We start from the raw sequence: 23,055 nt of genomic DNA on the forward strand, positions 1-23,055 counted from the left end.
ATTGCCATAGCATTTCAGGTTAGTGGCAAAGCAACCTAAGTCACCGCCACCCGTTTGTTCCAGTATCAGTTCTGCAACCATAGCAGAAAACACTCAGTGGCTGTAGTCAGTGTTGTTATTGATTTATTTTGACCGAATGCTATTGTATGCAACATCACAATGGGGAACACAGCATACAGTAAACCGTATAAGCATGGGTACTCTGGTAGTCATGGGTATATAGCCTAGCTTATATGGATGCAGATAGACTAAACTGGAATTTGGATGTGTCAGAGACTGAACTGATCCACAAATCCTGCAGAATCATCACAGTTGAATGCATTGGCAGATATAATCATTGATGTGATGGTATACTGTAAAAGGAAAACCAAATACACATCTGCCAGTACATACTGTACATATGGCTGACATTACTGTACAGTAACTTTTGTAAGCAAACGATTCTTCCCCCCATTTCACAGTAAAATATTAGACCCATTAAATGGTGTCTGCTCTTTAATGACTTGTTATTGTCTAATAAAGTGTGAAAGGGGAAGAATTTCTGCATACAGTAGCACTAATTTGATAGCATACTGTTGGTGCTCTACAGCCAGGGGCCTAAATTCTTAAATGCAATTATAGATGAAAATGGTTTTCTTATCAGTAACTAAAGACATGACTCCACTGGCAAGTGGGATAATAATGTGCGGTGACATTGTACAATAACTAAATGTATCATTTTAATAATACTCTGTCAGAAATGGTTTAAATTCTGTCTGGAATTATTATCGGCAGGGGCAGTCTGGGACAAGAATTCGTCCCTGGCCTTTTATCTACACCAGCCCACAACTAAAATTAATACAATATGTAAAGCACCACTGGAGATACAACTCACACTATAACTGAGCCTCTGCTCTAGCCATTTTGTTTGCCTCCTGTTGTGCTGTCTATCTGTCTCAGCATTTTCTCTGCTGTCACTCTGTCTGTCTGTCTGTCTGTCTGTCTGTCTGTCTGTCTGTCTGTCTGTCTGTCTGTCTGTCTGCCTGCCTGCCTGCCTGCCTGCTTAAGCCATATACATTATAAAAGCTAAGCTAATGACTTAGGCTATATTGCGAATTAGTGCCTGTCCTATGTGTTCCTCTGAAACAACACCTAACCCTAAGTGTTAATTACTATTACAGGGCTCCAGATTAACATTTTCCCTTGGTGCCACTGCCTACTGCTCGTCTTATCAAGTCATTCATAGTGCTTTATTGAGAAGTATAATACATAGACTACTGAGGTATTCATGAAATAAGTTGTTTCACCTAACACGTCCAAGCAGGAATGCATGATTCAAGATATTTTGATGTGTAACCTAATCCAGTGATTGTCATGAATTTTGGGTTGACAGTTAGACTATAATTGCTGTATTTTACTGTCAAAATAGGACTACAGAATTTACTGTTTTGTTTTTTGTTCAATAGAGATGAATTACAAACATTTTTATGTGCACTAACTAATATCCTAGGCTAGTTAATGTGGGGTTCAACACTTAAGGAAGTGGAAACTTAAAACATATTAACTAAATCGCTAACTCTAAATGTAATACCCACTGCTAGTAGCCATGTATTCATCCAACAGTACATTTAACGTCCTAAAAAACTTTGCAGTTGCAGGCTACTACCCATGAGACCTATAGGCCTATGCCCTCGCAATGGCTGGTGTGCATTTTGCGTGGGCGCCGCTCCATATGTCAAAGCCATATCATATAGTATTTTGGTTGTAAAATAGTTGCTATTGAGCTGAATATTGAGAGGAGAAATTAAAATATACCTACAGAAAGCTGAGACCCCCCACTTTCTTCGACAGGGACAATGGTTCCAAAGCTGTGTTTTCCCCTCAATTGCATTTTGAAATGTTGAATGATCAGAAAGCATTTTGTTCTTGAGCGAGTCGGGGCAGAGGAGAGTGGCTCGCCCATCACAGCAGCATGCCACAGCGAAGGCACAGGCACAGGGGCAGGGCAGACACTTTCATTATAGGAATCATGAAAGGGAAAGGGAAACGGGAAACCTAGTCAGTTGTACAACAGATGGTGCCGACAGAGATGGTCGCCTCGCTTCGCGTTCTTAGGAAACTATGCAGTATTTCGTTTTTTATATATTATTTCTTACACTGTTACCCCAGGAAATCTTAAGTCTTTTTACATACAGCCGGGAAGAACTATTGGATATAAGAGCAACATCAACTTACCAACATTATGACCAGGAATACGACTTTCCCAAAGCGGATCCTCTGTTTGGACTACCACCCAGGACAATGGATCGGATCCTAGTAGGCGATCCAAAACAACGGCGCCGCAGAAGGTGCAGACGGAGCGGTCTTCTGGTCAGGCTCCGTAGACGGGCACATCGCACACCGCTCTCGAGCATACTACTCGCCAATATCCAGTCTCTTGACAACAAGGTAAACAAAATTCGAGCAAGGGTTGCCTTCCAGAGTGACATCAGAGATTGTAACATTCTCTGTTTCACGGAAACATGGCTCACTCGGGATACGTCATCAGACTCGGTAAAACAACCTGGCTTTTTCACGCATTGCGCCGACAGAACAGGGGGTGTAAGCCTTATGATTAACGTGGTGTAATCATAACAACATACAGGAACTCAAGTCCTTTTGTTCACCTGACCCAGAATTCCTTACAATCAAATGCCGACCGCATTATCTACCAAGAGAATTCTCTTTGATTATAATCACAGCCGTGTATATCCCCTCCCAAGCAGACACATCGACGGCCCTGAAAGAACTTCTTTTGACTCTATTAAAACTGGAAACCACATGTCCTGAGGCTGCATTTATTGTAGCTGGGGATTATAACAAGGCTGATCTGAAAACAAGGTTCCCTAAATTTTATGAGCATATCGAATGCGCGACCTGGGCAGGCAAAATTCTGGATCATTGCTACTCTAACTTCCGCGATGCATACAAAGCCCTCCCTCGCTCTCCTTTTGGCAAATCTGACCACGACTCCATTTTGTTGCTCCCAGCCTATAGACAGAAACTAAAACAGGAAACGCCCGTGCTCAGATCTGTTCAACGCTGGACCGACCAATCTGATTCCATGCTTCAAGATTGCTTCGATCACGTGGACTGGGATATGTTCCGCATAGCGTCGAACAACAACATTGATGAATACGCTGATTTGGTGAGCGAGTTTATTAGCAAGTGCATCGGTGATGTTGTACCCACTGTGACTATTAAAACCTTCCCCAACCAGAAACCGTGGATTGTGGCAGTATTCGTGCAAAACTGAAAGCGCGAACCACTGCTTTTAATCATGGCAAGGCGACCGGAAACATGACCGAATACAAACAGTGTAGTTATTCCCTCTGCAAGGCAATCATACAAGCTAAGCATCAGTAAAGAGACAAAGTGGAGTCACAATTCAATGGCTCAGACACGAGACGTATGTGGCAGGGTCTACAGTCAATCACAAAAAGAAAACCAGCCTCGTCGCGGACACCGATGTCTTGCTCCCAGACAAACTCCGTCACCACAGCCAATGTCAGTAAAACATTTAAACGTGTTAACCCTCGCAAGGCTGCCGGCCCAGACTGCATCCCTAGCCGCGTCCTCGGAGCATTCGCAAGGCGACCGGAAACATGACTGAATACAAATAGTGTAGTTATTCCCTCTGCAAGGAAATCAAACAAGCTAATCATCAGTAAAGAGACAAAGTGGAGTCGCAATTCAACGGCTCAGACACGAGACGTATGTGGCAGGGTCTACAGTCAATCACAAAGAGAAAACCAGCCTCGTCGCGGACACCGATGTCTTGCTCCCAGACAAACTAAACAACTTCTTTGCTCGCTTTGAGGACAATACAGTGCCCACTGACACTGCCCGCTACCAAAACCTACGGGCTCTCCGTCACCGCAGCCAACGTCAGTAAAACATTTAAACATGTTGACCCTCGCAAGGCTGCCGGCCCAGATGGCATCCCTAGCCGCGTCCTCAGAGCATTCGCAGACCAGCTGGCTGGTGTGTTTACGGACATATTCAATCAATCCCTATCCCAGTCTGCTGTTCCCACATGCTTCAAGAGGGCCACCATTGTTCCTGTTCCCAAGAAAGCTAAGGTAACTGAGCTAAACGACTATCGCCCCGTAGCACTCACTTCTGTCATCATGAAGTGCTTTGAGAGACTAGTCAATGATCATATCACATCCACCCTACCTGACACCCTAGACCCACTCCAATTTGCCCCAATAGGTCCACAGACAACGCAATTGCAATCACACTGCACACTGCCCTAACCCATCTGGACAAGAGGAATACCTATGTAAGAATGCTGTTCATCGATTACAGCTCAGCATTTAACACCATAGTACCCTCCAAACTCGTCATTAAGCTTGAGACCCTGGGTCTCGACCCCGCCCTGTGCAACTGGATCCTGGCCTTTCTGACGGGCCGCCCTCAGGTGGTGAGGGTAGGAAACAACATCTCCACCCCACTGATCCTCAACACTGCATTCTCAGCCCTCTCCTGTACTACCTGTTCACCCATGACTGTGTGGCCATACACGCCTCCAACTCAATCATCAACTTTGCAGACGACACTACAGTGGTAGGCTTGATTACCAACAACGACGAGACGGCCTACAGTGAGGAGGTGAGGGCCCTCGGAGTGTGGTGTCAGGAAAATAACCTCACACTCAATGTCAACAAAACAAAGGAGATGATTGTGGACTTCAGGAAACAGCAGAGGGAGCACCCCCCTATCCACATCGACGGGACAGTAGTGGAGAAGGTGGAAAGTTTTAAGTTCCTCGGCATACACATCACGGACAAACTGAAATGGTCCACCCACACAGACAGCGTGGTGAAGAAGGTGCAACAGTGCCTCTTCAACCACAGGAGGCTGAAGACATTTGGCTTGTCACCAAAAACACTCACAAACTTTTACAGATGCACAATCGAAAGCATCCTGTTGGGCTGTAACTGCTCCGCCCACAACCGTAAGGCTCTCCAGAGGGTAGTGAGGTCTGCACAATGCATCACCGGGGGCAATCTACCTGCCCTCCAGGACACCTACACCACCCGAAGTCACAGGAAGGCCAAAAAGATCATCAAGGACAACAACCACCTGAGCCACTGCCTGTTCACCCCGCTATCATCCAGAAGTCGAGGTCAGTACAGGTGCATCAAAGCGGGGACCGAGAGACTGAAAAACAGCTTCTATCTCAAGGCCATCAGACTGTTAAACAGCCATCACTAACATTGAGTGACTGCTGCCAACATACAGATTCAAATCTCTAGCCACTTCAATAATTAAAAATTGGATGTAATAAATGTATCACTTTAAACAATGCCACTTTATATAATGTTTACATACCCTACATTACTCGTCTCATATGTATATACTGTACTCTATACCATCTACTGCATCTTGCCTATGCCGTTCGGCCATCGCTCATCCATATATTTATGTGTACATATTATTATTCATTCCTTTACACTTGTGTGTATAAGGTAGTTGTTGTGAAATTGTTAGATTACTTGTTAGATATTACTGCATGGTCAGAACCAGAAGCACAAGCATTTCGCTACACTCACATTATTATCTGCTAACCATGTGTATGTGATTTGATTTGAAAATTGATTTGGAAATTTGATTTGATTTGATTTGAACTGATTGTATTCAACTGAAATGTGTCTTCCGCATTTAACCCTACCCCTCTGAATCAGAGAGGTGCGGGGGGCTGCCGTAATCAACATCCATATCTTCAGAAGACAATGCAGTAAAGTGTAAACATGTTTTTAGCCACCCCAAAAATTGAAAGTTTTGAGTGAGGTGACAATGTAGAATGTGCTTGTTCTATGTTTGATTTGATTTGATTTGATTTACAGTGCCTTCAAGGCCTGGGATGTTAAGATCCCAACAGCCTATTTAGTTGGGTGGAGCAGTTGAGAATGAGTCAAAGGTTCAGGTGCAAAATTAGGTGGTAAGCTATCAGTGCAGCCAGTGATGTAAAAGACTGGATCCGAGTTGAGTATTTACAAAATGTAAATATGTCAAACATTATGAAAATAGTTGACAAAAGTATATAAATTGAAAAACAATCAACTTACTTGTGCAAAATAACAAAATGACCTTGACTCAAGGACTCAGGCAAAACACCCACCAACTCATACATCTGAGTAAATGGCAGAGCATGTTACCTATACAAGCAGCCTTTCAGGAATGAGGAGCACGGGCATCCTAAAATGACATGCCCTGACCTGGGTTTAACCATTCACACCTTTAAACAGATACATTGTTAATAGTGATTATAGACTTGAATGGCAATACTATTGCGTAATTGACATTTTTAACTCATTAATGAAAACAATGGCATAATATGCATAAACATGAGCTATTCACAATAAATTGTTAAAACATCCCCGAAAGGGAAGAAACCAATTATCGAGAGGCGCGCCACCTGTTTCTAAAACTATGAACATGACTGGCGTATGCTAACCTAGGAAACCAGTTCAACAGCGGTCGGTGGTGAGTAGAAAGAGAAATACAATGCTATTTTTTATTTTTATTAAATTAAAACCGGACTCTGGCGTTTGTGTTCTTATATATTATAAAGCATAATGTTAGGAGGTTGTGGGGACAATTGGAGGGAAACGTATTGTTATCTTCTGTGTAGTTCTATATTATGCAACATGATGGCTATCCCTTTTGAATGCATGTCAAATTATCTGTGCTATGTCTAGGGTTGCAAAGCTACTGGTAATTTGCTTGAAATACATGAATCTTCAACAATTTTGGTATTTAACAGGTAATCTAGGGCAATCTATGGTCTTTTTGGGAATTTATACTTGAATAACTTTGAAAAATGTATTTATGTATAGTATTCATTTTTTTATATATTTATTTTGTATTTAACCCCCTTTTTCTCCCCAATTTCAATCATGTCTCATCGCTGCAATCCCCAACGGGCTCGGGAGGCAAAGGTCGAGTCATGCTTCAAACAGCTCTCCTTAACACCCACCCGCCAACCGCACCAATGTGTTGGAGGAAACACCATACACCTAATGACTGAGGTCAGCCTGCAGGCACTCAGCCCGCCACAAGGAATCGCTAAAGCGCAATGAGCCAAGTAAAGCCACCCCCGGCCAAATCCTCCCCTAACCCGGACAATGCTGGGCCAATTGTGTGTTGCCCTATGGGACTCCCGATCACGTCGGTGGTGATATCGCCCGGAATCAAAACCAGGTCTGTAGTGACACCTTTAGCACTGCGATGCAGTGCCTTAGACCGCTACGCCACTCGGGAGGACCATACTAATCCTTTTTTATATTTCTATTGGAGAGTTTCTAGTGGAGAGACCAAATGGTTCAAGAAAATAGACTAATTACTGAAAAAGCATCTTATCAACAATGGCATTATTTTCAATTAAATCTGCAAATCTTGAAACTATTGTCTTTTTTCATAACTGCCACTAGTTTGTCCCCAAAACATTTACAACAAATACATATTGACATAGTAAAATAAATAAAAGTGTGTAACAAATAGAATATTTTGTGCTGAAACTCTCATATCAATCACCAATGGTATTCACTAAGTTGATGGTTTAAATTTAGGATAATGTTTTACAGCTTTTTCATTCTATGTTTTATTTTAAAATCATCTTATTGGATTTTAAATATATTAATATATTTTATGTGATAAGGTCACACAGAGGGCCATAGATAAATACATACACCTGTGATAATCTGAAGTACCCAGAAAAGCCACTAGATGTCATCTGATAAAATTCCATATATTCCTTGGAAGTTACCAACATTCTGGTAGTTTACTGGTAAACTTTGAAAGTTTCCAGTAATATACCTTCCATTTGCAACCCTAGCCATGTCTCTTAATTTGTGTGCCATGTGTCTAAGACTGGGTAGATATAACACGTTATGTATGGTCATCAGAGTATGAGCTGAAAACAAGCCCAGACTTGTCCACTCTGACCTGAGATCTGTCAAACAGACTTTTTGAGTGAGAGATTTTGAGAAGTGAGACCTTCTCACAACCAGTGTCATGTGACCTCGAGAGCAGTGCCAATCCATATCATTATAAATCATTGTTAGCTTTAATGAGGTTTGCCTACAGAGAACCTTGCAGGCTGGTCTCATCCATGTACTGCCAATGTGTCTAATTCCTCTGATACAATGGCTTTACAGTATTGATTGGACAGAGGTTAGCCTTCAAAGCTACAGAGAGTCATTTCGATACACTTTGGGCCATAATTTTCCACATGAACCTAACCAATATATCTTCAGATAACGAATGTATCTCAAGTGAATGCTCATTTAAGGATATCACACCAATCTCGCCATATTGAATACAGCACTGCTCAGGTGTTTAAACGATCCAGGAAATCACTCGTCAATAGGCAAAGTTTTCCCTAGTAATTTATACCCAAGGGAACGGCAGACAGTGCTTCCCCATGTAAACCTGCTCCATGCTACATCATATCATAAAGCAGCCTCTTAACCTTGTCTGGCACCAATTAGTTTGGAGAAAGAGAAGGCCACACATCCAGGGATGTAATTCATTTTCATCTGCTGAAAGGGCAACATTCCTCGTTAGTATGGAGAGCTGCAATCTGGGGCCTGACAATTCCGGGAGGAGGATACGAGGGGCCTGAGATTGGAAAAAAAGGAAAACAGAAATTAATACACAAATCATATCACATTGAAAACAGCCTTTCAGTGACAACGTCTTGTTCGTTTTCCGTCAACGCCGATTAGACTAATTATTTTAAATCTGTTTCACCTTCGCTTACACCCCAGGATTTAAAAAAATTATACTCATCATGTAATAATATCTCCCCTTCTTTCTCTTCCCCCTCTTTCTCTCTATCTGTCTTTTCACAGGTCTCCACAGAATGGAGCGAGAATGAACAGAGAGCGGCTGAAAGAAAAGCATGAACTGGAGGTTTATTGAGGTCATCTGCTTCCTGTTTATATGGGACCATATAACAGTTCAGTCTTCCCGCCAGGACCCGTCCGCTGCCGAGCAACATGTTACCAAGCAGTTTGATTGGCTCATCTCCGACCGCGGACCTTTCCACCACTCTCGGAGCTACCTCTCCTTTGTGGAAAGATTCCGCCAAGGATTTACAACCAGATATAAAATTTATAGGTGAGTTCACTTTCATTTGTGCGTTTTGGTGGTGCTGATGTTGCAGAGGTTTTAAAGACACTCTCTGACTAAATGTTTTTTCTATTTTGAGTCCAGATTGTTGGTCTCTTTGGAAGGGACCTTGCAAAAGTGTACTGTGTAAAGGTTTTGTGTGAAAGTGCACCCTTTTTACAGAGTTACTGTACTTCCCCACCACACAGGACAGTTGGAAAGGGTTTTACTTTCTTAGGAAGGAGTGTCCTAAGATAAAGTTGATGGGATAACTGTTTTTTCTTCAGGGAAGTTTTAGTCGTCTATTTCTAACGTTCACAGATTGGTAGACACAATGCTTTCTTATCCTGTTCTATTGTGTGTCCCACCTAGAAACAAGGCCCCAATAGTACTCATCTCACTGTTTGGCTGTGGTCTGTGTTATGGTACTAGCTTTGTTAAGGGGATGGAGTGGATGTGCTGTGTGTTAGGCTGTGTGTTTGCTTAGAGGCAGGGGCTTAAGTGTGTTATAAATAGGTTATGCAATCACCAGCCATTGCACTTATTTGCCTAACACATTGTGGCTCAGATAATCATTCCCCAATTACATAGTTATGATAGGGAGATGGAGCCAGAGCCATCCTCTCTGATTAGCCTCTCAGACTCTACTGAATGGCTTTGTATAAAAAAGTTGCTATATTAAGACAAGATACAAAAGCTGCATGGCTTGGCAGTCCAGATGAAACAAAACATCTAAGTACTGCATCGATATTACTTGCTGTATATTTTAGTTAACTTTTTAAATTCTCAGATTATAATTATGCAAATTTCTAGTAGTCATGTGGTAGTGATCTATTCAGGGCTACTGGGTTTGTTTGATAATAAAGGCCCAAAAATGACAAGTTAAATATTAAGCCTGGCTAGAGGCAGGGAGGTCAGTGTAGGATGCAATAATTTTATAATTACTGTTCTCCATGTTTGGTTATGTTTTTTTCTTAAGGGAAAGAATAATTGGCAACATGATATTGACAAATACTGTCTTCTATTCTAGAAGCATGGTATAGTTGTCAAGGATTCTAGCAATCATTTTTCTAATGGGACATGGTTGCCGTTCTCTTGACAGGCATCAGCTTTCATGTCGTATTCTTTCCTCCCTGCTACGTTACGTGTTGTTAAATACATGCTCTGCCAGTGTTGGATTCCAAACAGCATCCTTTTATTTTCCCTCTCTCTTTGCATTGTAAATACCCTTAGAATTGCCTGACAAGGTACGGAAAATAGATACCTAGGAGCTTCCCTTCCCTTTCAGACGAGTGTGCTTTGGTTTTCCTGCTCTGCAGCCCAGAATCCTGGCGAGAGAAAGGGGAGAGAGAGGAAGAGTGAGAGAGATAAGGAGACCAAGACAAGACACAGAAAGAGAGACTCATCATCAACATGTTACATTCATTTAGTGATACAGTTAAATAGGTTCTCTCTCTTCTTTCTCTACTCTCCTTGTTTCATAGATTGCCGCAGCAGCCTCTGGTCCCCACAGGCTTTGCTGTCTTTATATTGTCACTTGTAAACAGATAATTTGCATAATATGTAGCTTGACAGCCTGGATAGAACACATACGCAGGAATCTCAGACGAACAGCCATCCATGGGCCCCGTGCTGCTGACGTGTGTGGCTTATGATGTTTGTTCGATTCATAAAAGAATCAGCAGAGGCGGCATAGGCATTATGTGTTCGCCTGGGGAACGGAGTCTTTGGCACTGCAACACAAATGTTGCGCAAGCAGGCTAGCTCGACTACCTCGACTAGCTCGACTACCTCCTTTCGTCTATTTTTTTATAAAACAGTAGGAGGCATCAAATTCACTTGTCAATGCAAGGTATCGTCTTACTTGTGACAAGACAATTACATCTTGCATCAATACGGAGCAGAATCTAGTGCACTTCTCATTAAAAATGTACTGTGGAAATCTGCAATCACATCTGTCAGACATCTGGGCCACTGTCAGACAAACCGGTCTGAGTCATCTGTCAACTGGATGCAAGGATGTGGTGAAAAACTTTCACTTTAGTCTCCGTTTTTTGGAAGAGTCTGATATACGTATCCTTCATTTTGATGAAGAGTGGGCTGCTTTTGACAAAGGGCAGCCATGCCCTCCAGATTCTCCATCAAACTCAATGTGTTTTCCTAGAATATGCAAATGTAGAATACAAAATTTTGAATACTTGAATGACTGTGGTAATTACTTGGCTGAGCCTTTTATGTACATGCACCGGGTAATATAGTACATAAACATATACTGCCAGTCTAGTGCCAATACAAAAACAGAACCCTAATATTATTATTCACCCTGTATGCACATCATCCAATCCAGTGGCGGTAATATGAAATTAGCTTTTGAAAAAATGTAAGACGTGCTGTGAAAACTATCCAATTATCTATGAAAAGTATCCAACTGTGAAATTGGCATACATGCTCCCAAGAACATGGATTATCACAGTTGGGTCGGAATAATTCATGATAAAAGGTCAAAATGCCAAAGAGCTCTTCGTTCTCCTACTCGGTCACCCTAAGGTTCCCAAACATCTTAGCTACAAACACAGTGCTAACAGTTACAATGTCACATATGCCTCCTTTTCCACCTCTTTTTGGCTCCAATATGAAGCAAGTGAGTCGAGAAATAAATAAGGAACCGGCAGCAGACGCTAACTGGCAATGAGGAGTGAATAGCTTTGTAAATTTCCCCAAGGCTTTCACTGTCTTTGCAATTTACTAGTTAGAAAGTAGTTGAATCAGATTTGCAGGGAGATAAAGTATCCGTTATCAAGAAAGATTACCTAAAGGTGGACCGCAGGACAATGTCAATCTGATCAGCAACAAACAAATCTCCCTAGTCTTTATTAACCTGAGCACTGTGCCCCAATCTGCAGGCCAAACACATAGATTTAGGACCGCTTGTGATCGTTTGGCACGCTGGAAAGGTCACCATCACTTGGAGCAAAAACACACTACACTGCAGGGCTACAATTACCCCACCCCCAGAGGTGCGTTTCTTCCTTCCCTAAGAATAATTGGAATGCATTGGTTAAGTAATCGGCTGCGATGCGGTAGTGCTGTCGATTGCAATCTCTAAACCAAAGTGCTCTTTTTCTCTTTCTCTCCCGTCTATGCATGTATGTTGGATATGCATGAGCATGTATGCCACCTCCTGTACCGAGTACATCATACGCCAGATAGACACTTTCTCTGTTGCAGTTTTGCAGATTGAATCGTCATTGACTGGGTATCAATCCATGCTTGAGTGGTAGAATGGCCTGCTTTCACCTGGCCCTGAATTCCTCTCTCTGTGGCGTATGTACTCAACTGTGTTTTTAGTAGGGCTGGGAATTGCCAGGGACCTCACGATACGATATTATCTGGTTACCCCTTTTTCTCCCCAATTTCTTGATATCCAATTGGTAGTTACAGTCTAGTCCCATCGCTGCAACTCACACACAGACTTGGGAGAGGCGAAAATCGAGAGCCGTGCATCCTCTTCCGAAACACGACCCCGCCAAGCCGCACTGCTTCTTGACACAATGCACGCATAACCCGGAAGCCAGCCGCACCAATGTGTCGGAGGAAACACTGTACACCTTGCGACCGTGTCAGCGTGCATTGCGCCCAGCCTGCCAAAGGAGTCGCTAGAGCGCGACGGGACAAGGACAACCCGACCGGCCAAACCCTCCCCTAATCTGGACGACACTGGGCCAATTGTACACACCCTCATGGGTCTCCCGGTTGCGGCCGGCTGCGACACAGCCTGGGACCGAACCAAGATCTGTAGTGACGCAGCTGGCACTGCGATACAGTGCCTTAGAACGCTGCACCACTCGGGAGGCCACTATTCTCCCTGTTCTGTATGCATTGCGAATCGATATTGTGATTTCATTGCGATTCGATGTTCCAAACATATTGCTCACTATATGTCTGCTGCAGAGAGACAAGCGAGAGCCATAAGACAATTTGTTTTGATCAGTCAGGGAAATAAAAGTGCTGAAAAGAAATTGGCTCCCTATTTAAAAATAAGATGAACAACAAGCTATGAAGGAAAAATAATGGAGTTTTGGTGCAGGTACAGCCAACTAGCGCAAATAATATTGCGATATTGTCAAAATGATACAATATAATATCAAAAATAATATCCTCATATGTAACTGTATCGATTTTTTCCCCCATCACTAGTTTTTAGATGTTGCTGTGGTCATTGTTCGCAGGCTCTATCTCAAGTCCTTGTCTACCAAAGAAATCCAATATAAATGCAAATCTCTGTCTGTTAATGCATTTTAAAAGGTTGGGAATCATCATTGTACTGTAATCAAAGAAGAGAGATGGAGGTTGTTATTAAGAAGGAAAATGTTTATGAAAATGGCATGATGGTGCTCATTGATCTTGGGTGTGGGGTTTGTGGTGGGCGAAGAGGAGGCTTGCCTCACACTGTCATTGGACCGAGATTCATTACCAACTGAAAATCTATCCAGAGTTTGAATCGTTAATAGCCTCCACAATGATCTACAGAGAAATTACCCAGAGGCATCACTCAGATGTCCACTCCAGCAGCTCTGTTAGAATTGGTCCTATTTTGAATATTTTGTTTCGCAGTTATCCCATTGATAAAATGCTAACTTGTGATTTGTGGTATTTGTGATAGAGAGAGATGTTTACTGTTTTTCAACAGAACATTGTACAAGTGGCAGAAACATGCTGAATTGTGAGTACTACATTTGAATAATATCTAAAATACAATAAACAACAGATATAGGCAAAAAACTATGTTCATCGTCAACTACTAAGCAGGCGAACCATGGGTGGGATGGCACTGCATCGGAAATGCTCAATCCTGCAGTGGAACAGTTCCAGTTTAGTTGAGGAGCGGATCTGGTGTAGGCTCACAGAGGATCATTGGGCTGAGAGCATTGGTGGTAGGGTTCGGATTTAAGAAGTGATCTTGCGAAGGATCTTGAGAGACTTTCCCTGCGAGTGTGGAGTGATGATAGGCCCAGATTGGTGCATGCATCTGAGTTGGAGGTGTAATCTGTGGCCACGATGATACAAACTGCTATTCTCTGGACTCTTGATTCTATCAGATTGTCTCTTGGTTAGCCCCGCGTGCCACACTGGGGCAACATATTCCACCGCTGGTCAGATGTAGGTGGTGAATACCATTACTGGGTCCTCCTTAGGTATGTGGAAGTCCATCAGGCATCGGAGGAGGAACAGACGTCGGCTGGCCTTTTCACAAATGTGCTCTATCTGGGTTGACCATCTTAGATTTCCTTGAATGTAGATTCCTAGGATCTTGATAACCTCAATCTTTTGGAGTTCTGTGTTGTTAATTGACAGGGGTGTTAGTATGGGTGGTGACTTGGTGAAGTGCACATGGGGCACTTTCCACTTCTTATGGTTAGGGCTGGGCGATATGGCCTATAAATCATATATTTATTTTTTCAAACTTATGGTTGATTCACATCTAATTTTTTTCATGTTTTATCTAAATAAGCTTTGTTGTACAGTTAAAGGTCGAATACACTGCATTTCAAACAGTCAGAAATAATCGAATGAATTCAGGTCTTGTGAAATTATACCTAGGCTAAATATAAGCCTTCCACAACCATAAGACCCACTAATCATTACATTATTTTATCAAGTAGTTTAACCTGCCTTTTTGCAATAATCACAGATCTGGCATTCAAGTCTGTCTATGAAAATTCCCATTTTTTTTTTTTTTACAAATGTAACCAGAACCATGCATAAAGCACATTCACTAATAATGACTAACTTCTTGTAGCAGACATTATAGAAAATTAGCACAGGTCTTATAAACAATCTCTCAAACACAAGCCCAGGTGCTAGTGAGTAGCCAGCTAATCTGTATATTTCAAGTTTAGCCAACTTGGATCTATGTGTTAGCTAACAAGGTAGAACAGTTGAATTGTTATGAACACACTCTTCTGTCCATCTCCAACTGTTTGAACAGCATGCTAGCCTGTCCACTTTGTTCAGATGTTAAAATCAAGTGGCCTGCCTTATTTCTCAGAATGAGAATGAGTTGCCAATTCCTTATATAATTGTGTTTTATGTTAATTGCACATTTATAAAACACAGACTAGACAGCTATAAGGAATTGGCTAAAATGCTGCTAGCAGTATGTGGTACTGCAATTCCTCGCGCGACAAACTGAGCATTCATTTCCAATGTTCATTGATACTCCCGTTTTAGTAGTGTCTGCTCTGTGCACAATATAAGAAGTTGTAATGGCCGTCGAAAGGAGTAGACCAAGGCGCAGCGTGGTGAGTGCTCATCATTAACTTTTAATAGAACACTTTGAACAAAACAAGAAAACGAACGAGAGCTAAACAGTTCTGTCAGGAACATGAACTAAACAGAAAGTAACCACCTACAAAACCCAAAGGAAAACAGGCTGCCTAAGTATGGCTCCCAATCAGAGACAACGATATACAGCTGTCCCTGATTGAGAACCATACCCGGCTTAAACAAAGAAATACAAAACATAGAAAAAAGGACATAGAATACCCACCCTAGTCACACCCTGGCCTAACCAAAATAGAGAATAAAACCCTCTCTATGGCCAGGGCGTGACAGAAGTTGAGACCAGTGGCGGTTCTAGACCATTTCAACTGGGGGGGCCAAGCTGGGGCCAGTTGTACTGTTAGAGGGGCCAGTTACATTAGACGTTATTGTTGTCATATTGTTTTCTACACTGCATTGCAGGCATTAGCAGGCAAAATACCATGTTCATAATCATTAGTGTTCCGCGTTGCCACTGTCTAATAACGGATGTAATAAAAGAACGATAGCAAAAGTTTGTTATGTAAAAATGATTTCATACTCCACATTTAGGGGGGCCACAAGGGGGTCCAAAATTGTTGTCACAGGGGCACTGACCCCCCCCCCCCCCCCCCTTCAGAACCGCCCCTGGTTGAGACATAAAAAGGGTATTGTTGGAAAGGGTAACTTCTGCTCTATTACAGTAAAATAAGGTCTCAATGTGTTTCGATGTCCATATGACTGATTCTGTTGTACCAAACCTCAAATGCAAATGGGGAGTTGAAACCGCTTGTTATAGAGGAACCAGTGATATCTCATCTTTGTTGTTGTGAGTGACAGGGGGAGGGGCTTACTGTGTGTGTAAATTCTAAGGTGCACACAGCCAGAGAGGAAGAGGCGAACCGAGAGGTTTCACTCACCAATAACTGTCCAAAATAAGCCCAAAGCCCAATGCGTTTCTAAGTTTGTCGCCTGCCTTTCCACCTTTGGGACAAAGGCCCATGGTTAGGGTGGAGACATGAGCATCTTCTCATTATGTACAGATTTCTGACACAGTACAGAAGAAGCGAAGGAGACAAGACCAAAAATACTAAATGAGAACAAGTGGACAAACGCTTATGAAAAAAAAGATAAATGAACTTGATTTTTGCGATAGAGGCATTTGGAATATATGGATAATGTACATCTAGCTGTTTTTTCTATGCATCATCAAGACCGAACAGCAGCTTCAGGTAAGGTTAAGAGGGGAGGTGTGTGTCTCTTTGTTAACAACAGCTGTTGTGCACTCTCTAATGATAAGGAAGTCTTGAGGTTGTGTTCGCCTGAGTTAGAATACATCATGATAAGCTGAATACCATGCTATTTACCAAGAGAGTTTTCATCTATAATTGTTGTAGCTGTGTTTTTACCACCACAAACTGATGCCGACACTAAGACCGCACTCAATGAGCTGAAAAGGGCCATAAGCAAACAAGAAAATGCATGTCCAGAGGTGGCGCTCCTGAAATCCGACTTACCTATTTTTTACCAGCATGTAGCTATAGGCTAGAGCTGCTGCTTTCAAGGAGCAGGACACTAATCCGGACGCTTATTAGAAATCCTGCTACTACCTCTGACGAGCCATCAAACAGTAAAAACGTCAATACAGGACTAAGATCAAATCCTACTACACTGGCTCTGATTCATTGGATGTGGTAGGGATTGCAAACTATCACAGATTACAAAGATAAACCCAACCTCGAGCTGCCCAGTAACTCGAGCCTTCCAGACAAGCTAAATTCCTTCTATGCTTGCTTCGAGGCAAACAACACTGAACCATGCATGAGAGCACCACTGTAGCCGATGTGAGTAAGACCTTTAAACAGGTTAATATTCACAAGGCAGCGGGGCCAGACGGATTACCAAAGACGTGTACTCAGAGCATGCGCTGACCAGCTGGCAAGTGTCTTCACTGATATCTTCAACCTCTCCCTAACCCAGTCTGTAATCAAGCAGACCACCATAATCCCTGTACCCAAGAACGCCAAGGTAACCTGTCTAAATGACGATCGCCCCATAGCCATGAAATACTTTCAAAGGCTGGTCATGGGTCACATCAACACCATCGTCCCAGACACTCTGGACCCTCTCCAATTCGCATAACACCCCAACAGATCCACAGAAAATGCAATCTCTATTGTACTCCACACTGCCTTCTCCCACCTGGACAAGAGGAACATCTACATGAGAATGCTGTTCATTGACTACAGCTCAGCGTTCAACACCATAGTGCCCTGCTAGCTCATCACTAAGCTAGGGACCCTGGTATTGAACACCTTCCTCTGCAGCTGGATCCAGGACTTCCTGACAGGCTGACCCCAGGTGGTGAGGGTAGGCAACAATACATCCACCAGGCTGATCCTCAACATGGGGGCCCCTCAGGGGTACGTACTTAGTCCCCTCCTCTACTCCCTGTTCACCCTCGACTGCGTGGCCGCGCACCACTCCAACACCCTCATTAAGTTTGCTGATGACACAACGGTGGTCTGCCTGATCACCGACGATGATGACACAGCCCATAGGGAGGTCGTCAGTGACCTGGCAGTGTGGTGCCAGGAAAAAAAACCTCTCCAATAAACGTCAGCAAAGGAGCTGATCCTGAACTACAGGAATCGGCCGGCCGAGCTCGACCCCATCCACATTAACAGGGCTGTAGTATAGCAGGTCGAGAGCTTCAAGTTCCTCGTGTCCACATCCCTAAGGAATTATCATGGTCCACATACACCTAAACAGTCATGAGAAGGAATGACAATGCCTCTTCCCCCTCAGGGGGTTGAAAAGATTTGGCATGGGCCCTCAGATCCTCAAAACGTTCTAGCATCTGCTTGGCATCTGAATGCAAGGTGTTACAGAGGGTAATGCGTATGGCCCAGTACATCAGGCAGTGTCAGAGAAAGGCCCTAAAAATTGTCAAAGACTCCAGCCAGCCTGGTCCTCAACTGTTCTCTCTGCTACCGCAAGGGAAGCGCTACCGATGCACTAAGTCTGGAACCAACTGGACACTGAACAGCTTCTACCACCAAGCCATAAGACTGCTAAATAGTTAGTTAAATAGTTAAACAAATAGCTAACCGGGCTATCTGCACTGACCTCTTTTTGCACTAAATCTTTTGAGTCATCACATACACTGCTGTTACTGTTTAGTATCTATCCTGCTGCTTTGTCACTTTATCCCTACCTACACATATACTTCTATTCAAAAGTTTGGGGTCACTTAGAAATGTCCTTGTTTTTGAAAGAAAAGCAATTTTTTTGTCCATTCAAATTACATCAAATTGATCAGAAATATGGTGTAGACATTGTTAATGTTGTAAATGACTGTTGTAGCTGGAAATGGCAGATCTTTATGGAATATCTACATAGGTGTACAGAGGCCCATTATCAGCAACCATCACTCCTGTGTTCCAATGGAACGTTCTGTTAACTAATCCAAGTTTATTATTTTTAAAGGCTAATTGATTATTAGAAAACCCTTTTGCAATTATATTAGCACAACTGAAAGTGGTTGTGCTGATTAAAGAAGCAATAAAACTGTTCTTCTTTAGAGTATCTGGAGCATCAGCATTTGTGGGTTCAATTACAGGCTCCAAATGGCCAGAAACAAAGAACTTTCTTCTGAAACTCGTCAGTCTATTCTTGTTCTGAGAAATGAAGGCTATTCCATGCGAGAAATTGCCAAGAAACTGAAGACCTCGTACAACACTGTGTACTACTCCCTTCATAGAACAGCGCAAACTGGCTGTAACCAAATCAAATCAAAGTTTATTTGTCACGTGCACCGAATACAACAGGTGTAGACCTTACAGTGAAATGCTTACATACAGGCCCTAACCAACAGTGACATTTTTATGTAAAAAATAGGTATTAGGTGAACAATAGATAAGTAAAGGAGTAAAAAACAACTGTAAAACGACAGTGAAAATAACTGTAGCGAGGCTGTATACAGGCACCAGTTAGTCGGGGTAATTAAGGTAGTATGTACATGTAGGTATCGTTAAAGTGACCAGAATAGAAAGAGGAGTGGGAGGCCCCGGTGCACAACTGAGCAAGAGGACAAGTACATTAGAGTGTCTAGTTTGAGAAACAGACGCCTCACAAGTCCTCAACTGGCAGCTTCATTAAATAGTACCCGCAAAACACCAGTCTTAATGTCAACAGTGAAGAGGCGATTCCGGGATGCTGGCCTTCTAGGCAGAGTTTCTCTGTCCAGTGTCTGTGTTCTTTTGCCCATCTTAATCTTTTCTTTTTATTGGCCAGTCTGAGATATGGCTTTTTCTTTACAACTCTTCCATTTCTCTTTTTTTCTCTTTGCATTGTTGGGAAGGGCCGTAAGCATTTTACTGTTAGTTTACACCTGTTTTTTTCAAAGCATGTGACAAATATGATTTAGGTTGCACAACAATGTGGCTCCCAACTGACCACTTCTCATTATCCGTCATCAATGTAATTACAGATCAAATGCACCTTGCACAGATTGTTTTTCCGGCACATATTAATTCCTTGCTTAGTACAGTACTGATGGCGTCACCTATACTGCCATCAAGGTCAAGAGTTGTGAGGCTGTATTTGACAAATTACAGACTTGGACCTATTTTTCAACAAATGCCATTTTCTCAGAGGTCCTCAGGAGCACCTAACTCAACAACTTGGTGCTCAGCACTTTTCAGCACAAATGTAAATTTTTCAAGGATATTGCAAAACCCTCACTATCTCTCCCTTTCACACACGCACCTACACACGCAGACACACACACAGACACACACACACACACACACACACACACACACACACACACACACACACACACACACACACACACACACACACACACACACACACACACACACACACACACACACACACACACATAGCGTATGTAGTCAGCATATGTTGCGAATTAACATAGTTAACTCATGTTTGGGTTTTCCCCTCCATTTCACTAACTCCGCTTAATCCACTTTATTCCATTTGATGTAATCTTTTAATGTGTTTTGACTAGGCATATTTTTGTGTTTAGCCAACGACATTAGAATCTGTATCCTCTTACAGTATTAATATGAAAACATGTTATGATCGGTTCTGATGGCATCAGCAAATGTTTAGATCTTAATCCATCATACCAATTTGTCCTATTTGTTCAGCTAGACCTCACATTTAGGGCAGAAGTTATCTTAGATGTAGTTTCTCTCATGTTTAAATCTTTTTTAAATACATTAGTTGAGACATCAAATCAAAGTTCATTCGTCACGTGCACAGGATTCAGCAGGTGTAAAAGATACAGTGCGATGCTTACTTGTAAGCTCTCCTCAACATTGCAGTACAAATATCAATATGTTGACATGTCACACACTTGCCATTCACTTAGTTTGTGTTATACCTGTCAATGGTCAGAAGGTAGTATCAAATTCTAATATTCTATCTTTACATTAGCATTATGGAAGCACACATCTGCCTATATCCTCACACTCACCCAAAGCACAGCATGTCAACCCTGTTTGGTGGGTAGGTTTGAGAGACAGGACATAATTGAACATTCCTCATCAGTTGAATTAGACAGACTCTCATCAGAGATCACATGATCAGCCTTAAAATATTGTTATACATTCACCACTGATCACCAGCTTTCCATTTGCATGTGCAAATAGTATGTCCTTGTTAACCTAGCTTTATACTGTTCATCAAACACGTACTGTATAGCCCTAGTTTTAACTCAATCTACACCTTTTATTCAATTAATTTTCTTTGTTCTTCACCTTAGTGTCTCTATCCCTTTGATGCTTTACGTTGGCCTTTCATTGGTAAGACATACAGCATTTTGCACTGCTGTGATGCAATATGCTACAAATAACGTCTGCCTATTGATCTGATAAGGACCAAAAGAGCAGCATTGAAAGGAGCCAAACTCCTTCATGGGTTTAATTGTGAATAGTCTGTCTGGAGGGTGTTGTTGTGGCCCTTTGTTTTAAGCACCGGGAGGAGACAAATCTTTTGTCCCATTCAGACTGAGTTGAATGAGTCTGGATTATCCGTCAGTAATTAGATAGTGCAGGGGTGGATCATTTAGATGCAGTCAGCAGATCTGCGGCGAGGCGAGGGGAATGTTTAATTGAGGGGGCAGCCATATTACACACGAGAGAGACAGAGAGCGAGAGAGAGAGAGAGAGAGAGAGAGAGAGAGAGAGAGAGAGAGATGCATTCGGAAAGTATTCAGACCCCTTGACTTTTTCCAAATTTTTTATGGTTAAGCCTTATTCTAAAATTGATTAAATAAAAAAAAATCCTCATCAATCTACACATAATACCCCATAATGACAAAGCAAAAACAGGTTTTTAGAAATGTTCGTAAAATTAGAAAAAATGTCAAACAGCAAAACCTTATTTACATAAGTATTTTACTGTTACTGTTTAATTATTTGTAACTTTTTTTTTGACTGCATTGTTGGTTAAGGGCTTGATCAACTCAGCATTTCACTATAAGGACTACTACACCTGTTGTATTCAGCGCATGTGACAAATCAAATTTGATTTGATTTGATATTCAGACCCTTTGCTATGAGACTCGAAATTGAGCTCAGGTCCATCCTGTTTCCATTGATCATCCTTGAGATGTTTCTGCAACTTGATTGGAGTCCACCTGTTGATTGGACATGATTTGGAAAGTCACACACCTGTCTATATAAGGTTCCACAGTTGACAGTGCATGTCAGAGCAAAAAACAAGCCATGAGGTCGAAGGAATTGTCCAAAGAGCTACGAGACAGGATTGTGTCGAGGTACAGATCTGGGGTAGGGTACCAAAACATTTCTGCAGCATTGAAGGTCCCCTCATTCTTAAATTGAAGAAGTTTGGAACCACCAAGACTCTTCCTACAGCTGGCCTCCCGGCCAAACTGAACAATCAGGGGAGAAGGGCCTTAGTCAGGGAGGTGACAAAGAACCCGATGGTCACTCTGACAGAGCTCCAGAGTTCCTCTGTGGAGATGGGAGAAACTTCCAGAAGGACAACCATCTCTTCAGCACTCCACCAATCAGGCCTTTATGGTAGAATGTCTAGACGGAAGCCACTCACCAGTAAAAGGCACATTACAGCCTGCTTGGAGTTTGCCAAAAGGCACCTAAAGACTCTCAGACCATGATGAAACCTAGACTGAACTCTTTGGCTTGAAGCATCACCATCCCTATGGTGAAGCATGGTGGTGGCAGCATCATGCTGTGGGGATGTTTTTCAGGGGCAGGGACTGGGAGACTAGTCAGGATCGAACGAAAGATGAACAAAGCAAAGTACAAAGAGATCCTTGATGAAAACCTGCTCCAGAGTGCTCAGGACCTCAGACTGGGGTGAAGGTTCACCTTCCAACAGGACTACAACCCTAAGCACACAGCCAAGACAACGCAGGAGTGGCTTCGGGACAAGTCTCTGAATATCCTTGAGTGGCCCAACCAGAGCCCGGCTTGAACCCGATCGAACATCTCTGGAGTGACCTGAAAATAGTTGTGCAGCAACGCTCCCCATCCAAATCTGACAGAGCTTGAGAGGATCTGCAGAGAAGAATGGGAGAAACTCCCCAAATACAGGTGT

General features: G+C 42.5%; 1 protein-coding gene across 1 annotated transcript in view; it reads left to right on the plus strand.

Annotated features, from left to right (window-relative positions):
- Window positions 1–23,055, plus strand: part of LOC106565751 (BMP/retinoic acid-inducible neural-specific protein 1) — a 168,126-nt gene that overhangs the window by 26,649 nt on the left and 118,422 nt on the right. Inside the window, exon 2 of the mRNA XM_014133232.2 lies at window positions 8,880–9,147. Within this exon, the coding sequence (XP_013988707.1) occupies window positions 8,930–9,147 (218 nt within the window). The 5' untranslated portion in view covers window positions 8,880–8,929. The remainder of the gene's footprint in view (window positions 1–8,879; window positions 9,148–23,055) is intronic.

The sequence above is a fragment of the Salmo salar genome, chromosome ssa01, assembly GCF_905237065.1.
Source record: "Salmo salar chromosome ssa01, Ssal_v3.1, whole genome shotgun sequence".
Taxonomy (NCBI): domain Eukaryota; kingdom Metazoa; phylum Chordata; class Actinopteri; order Salmoniformes; family Salmonidae; genus Salmo; species Salmo salar.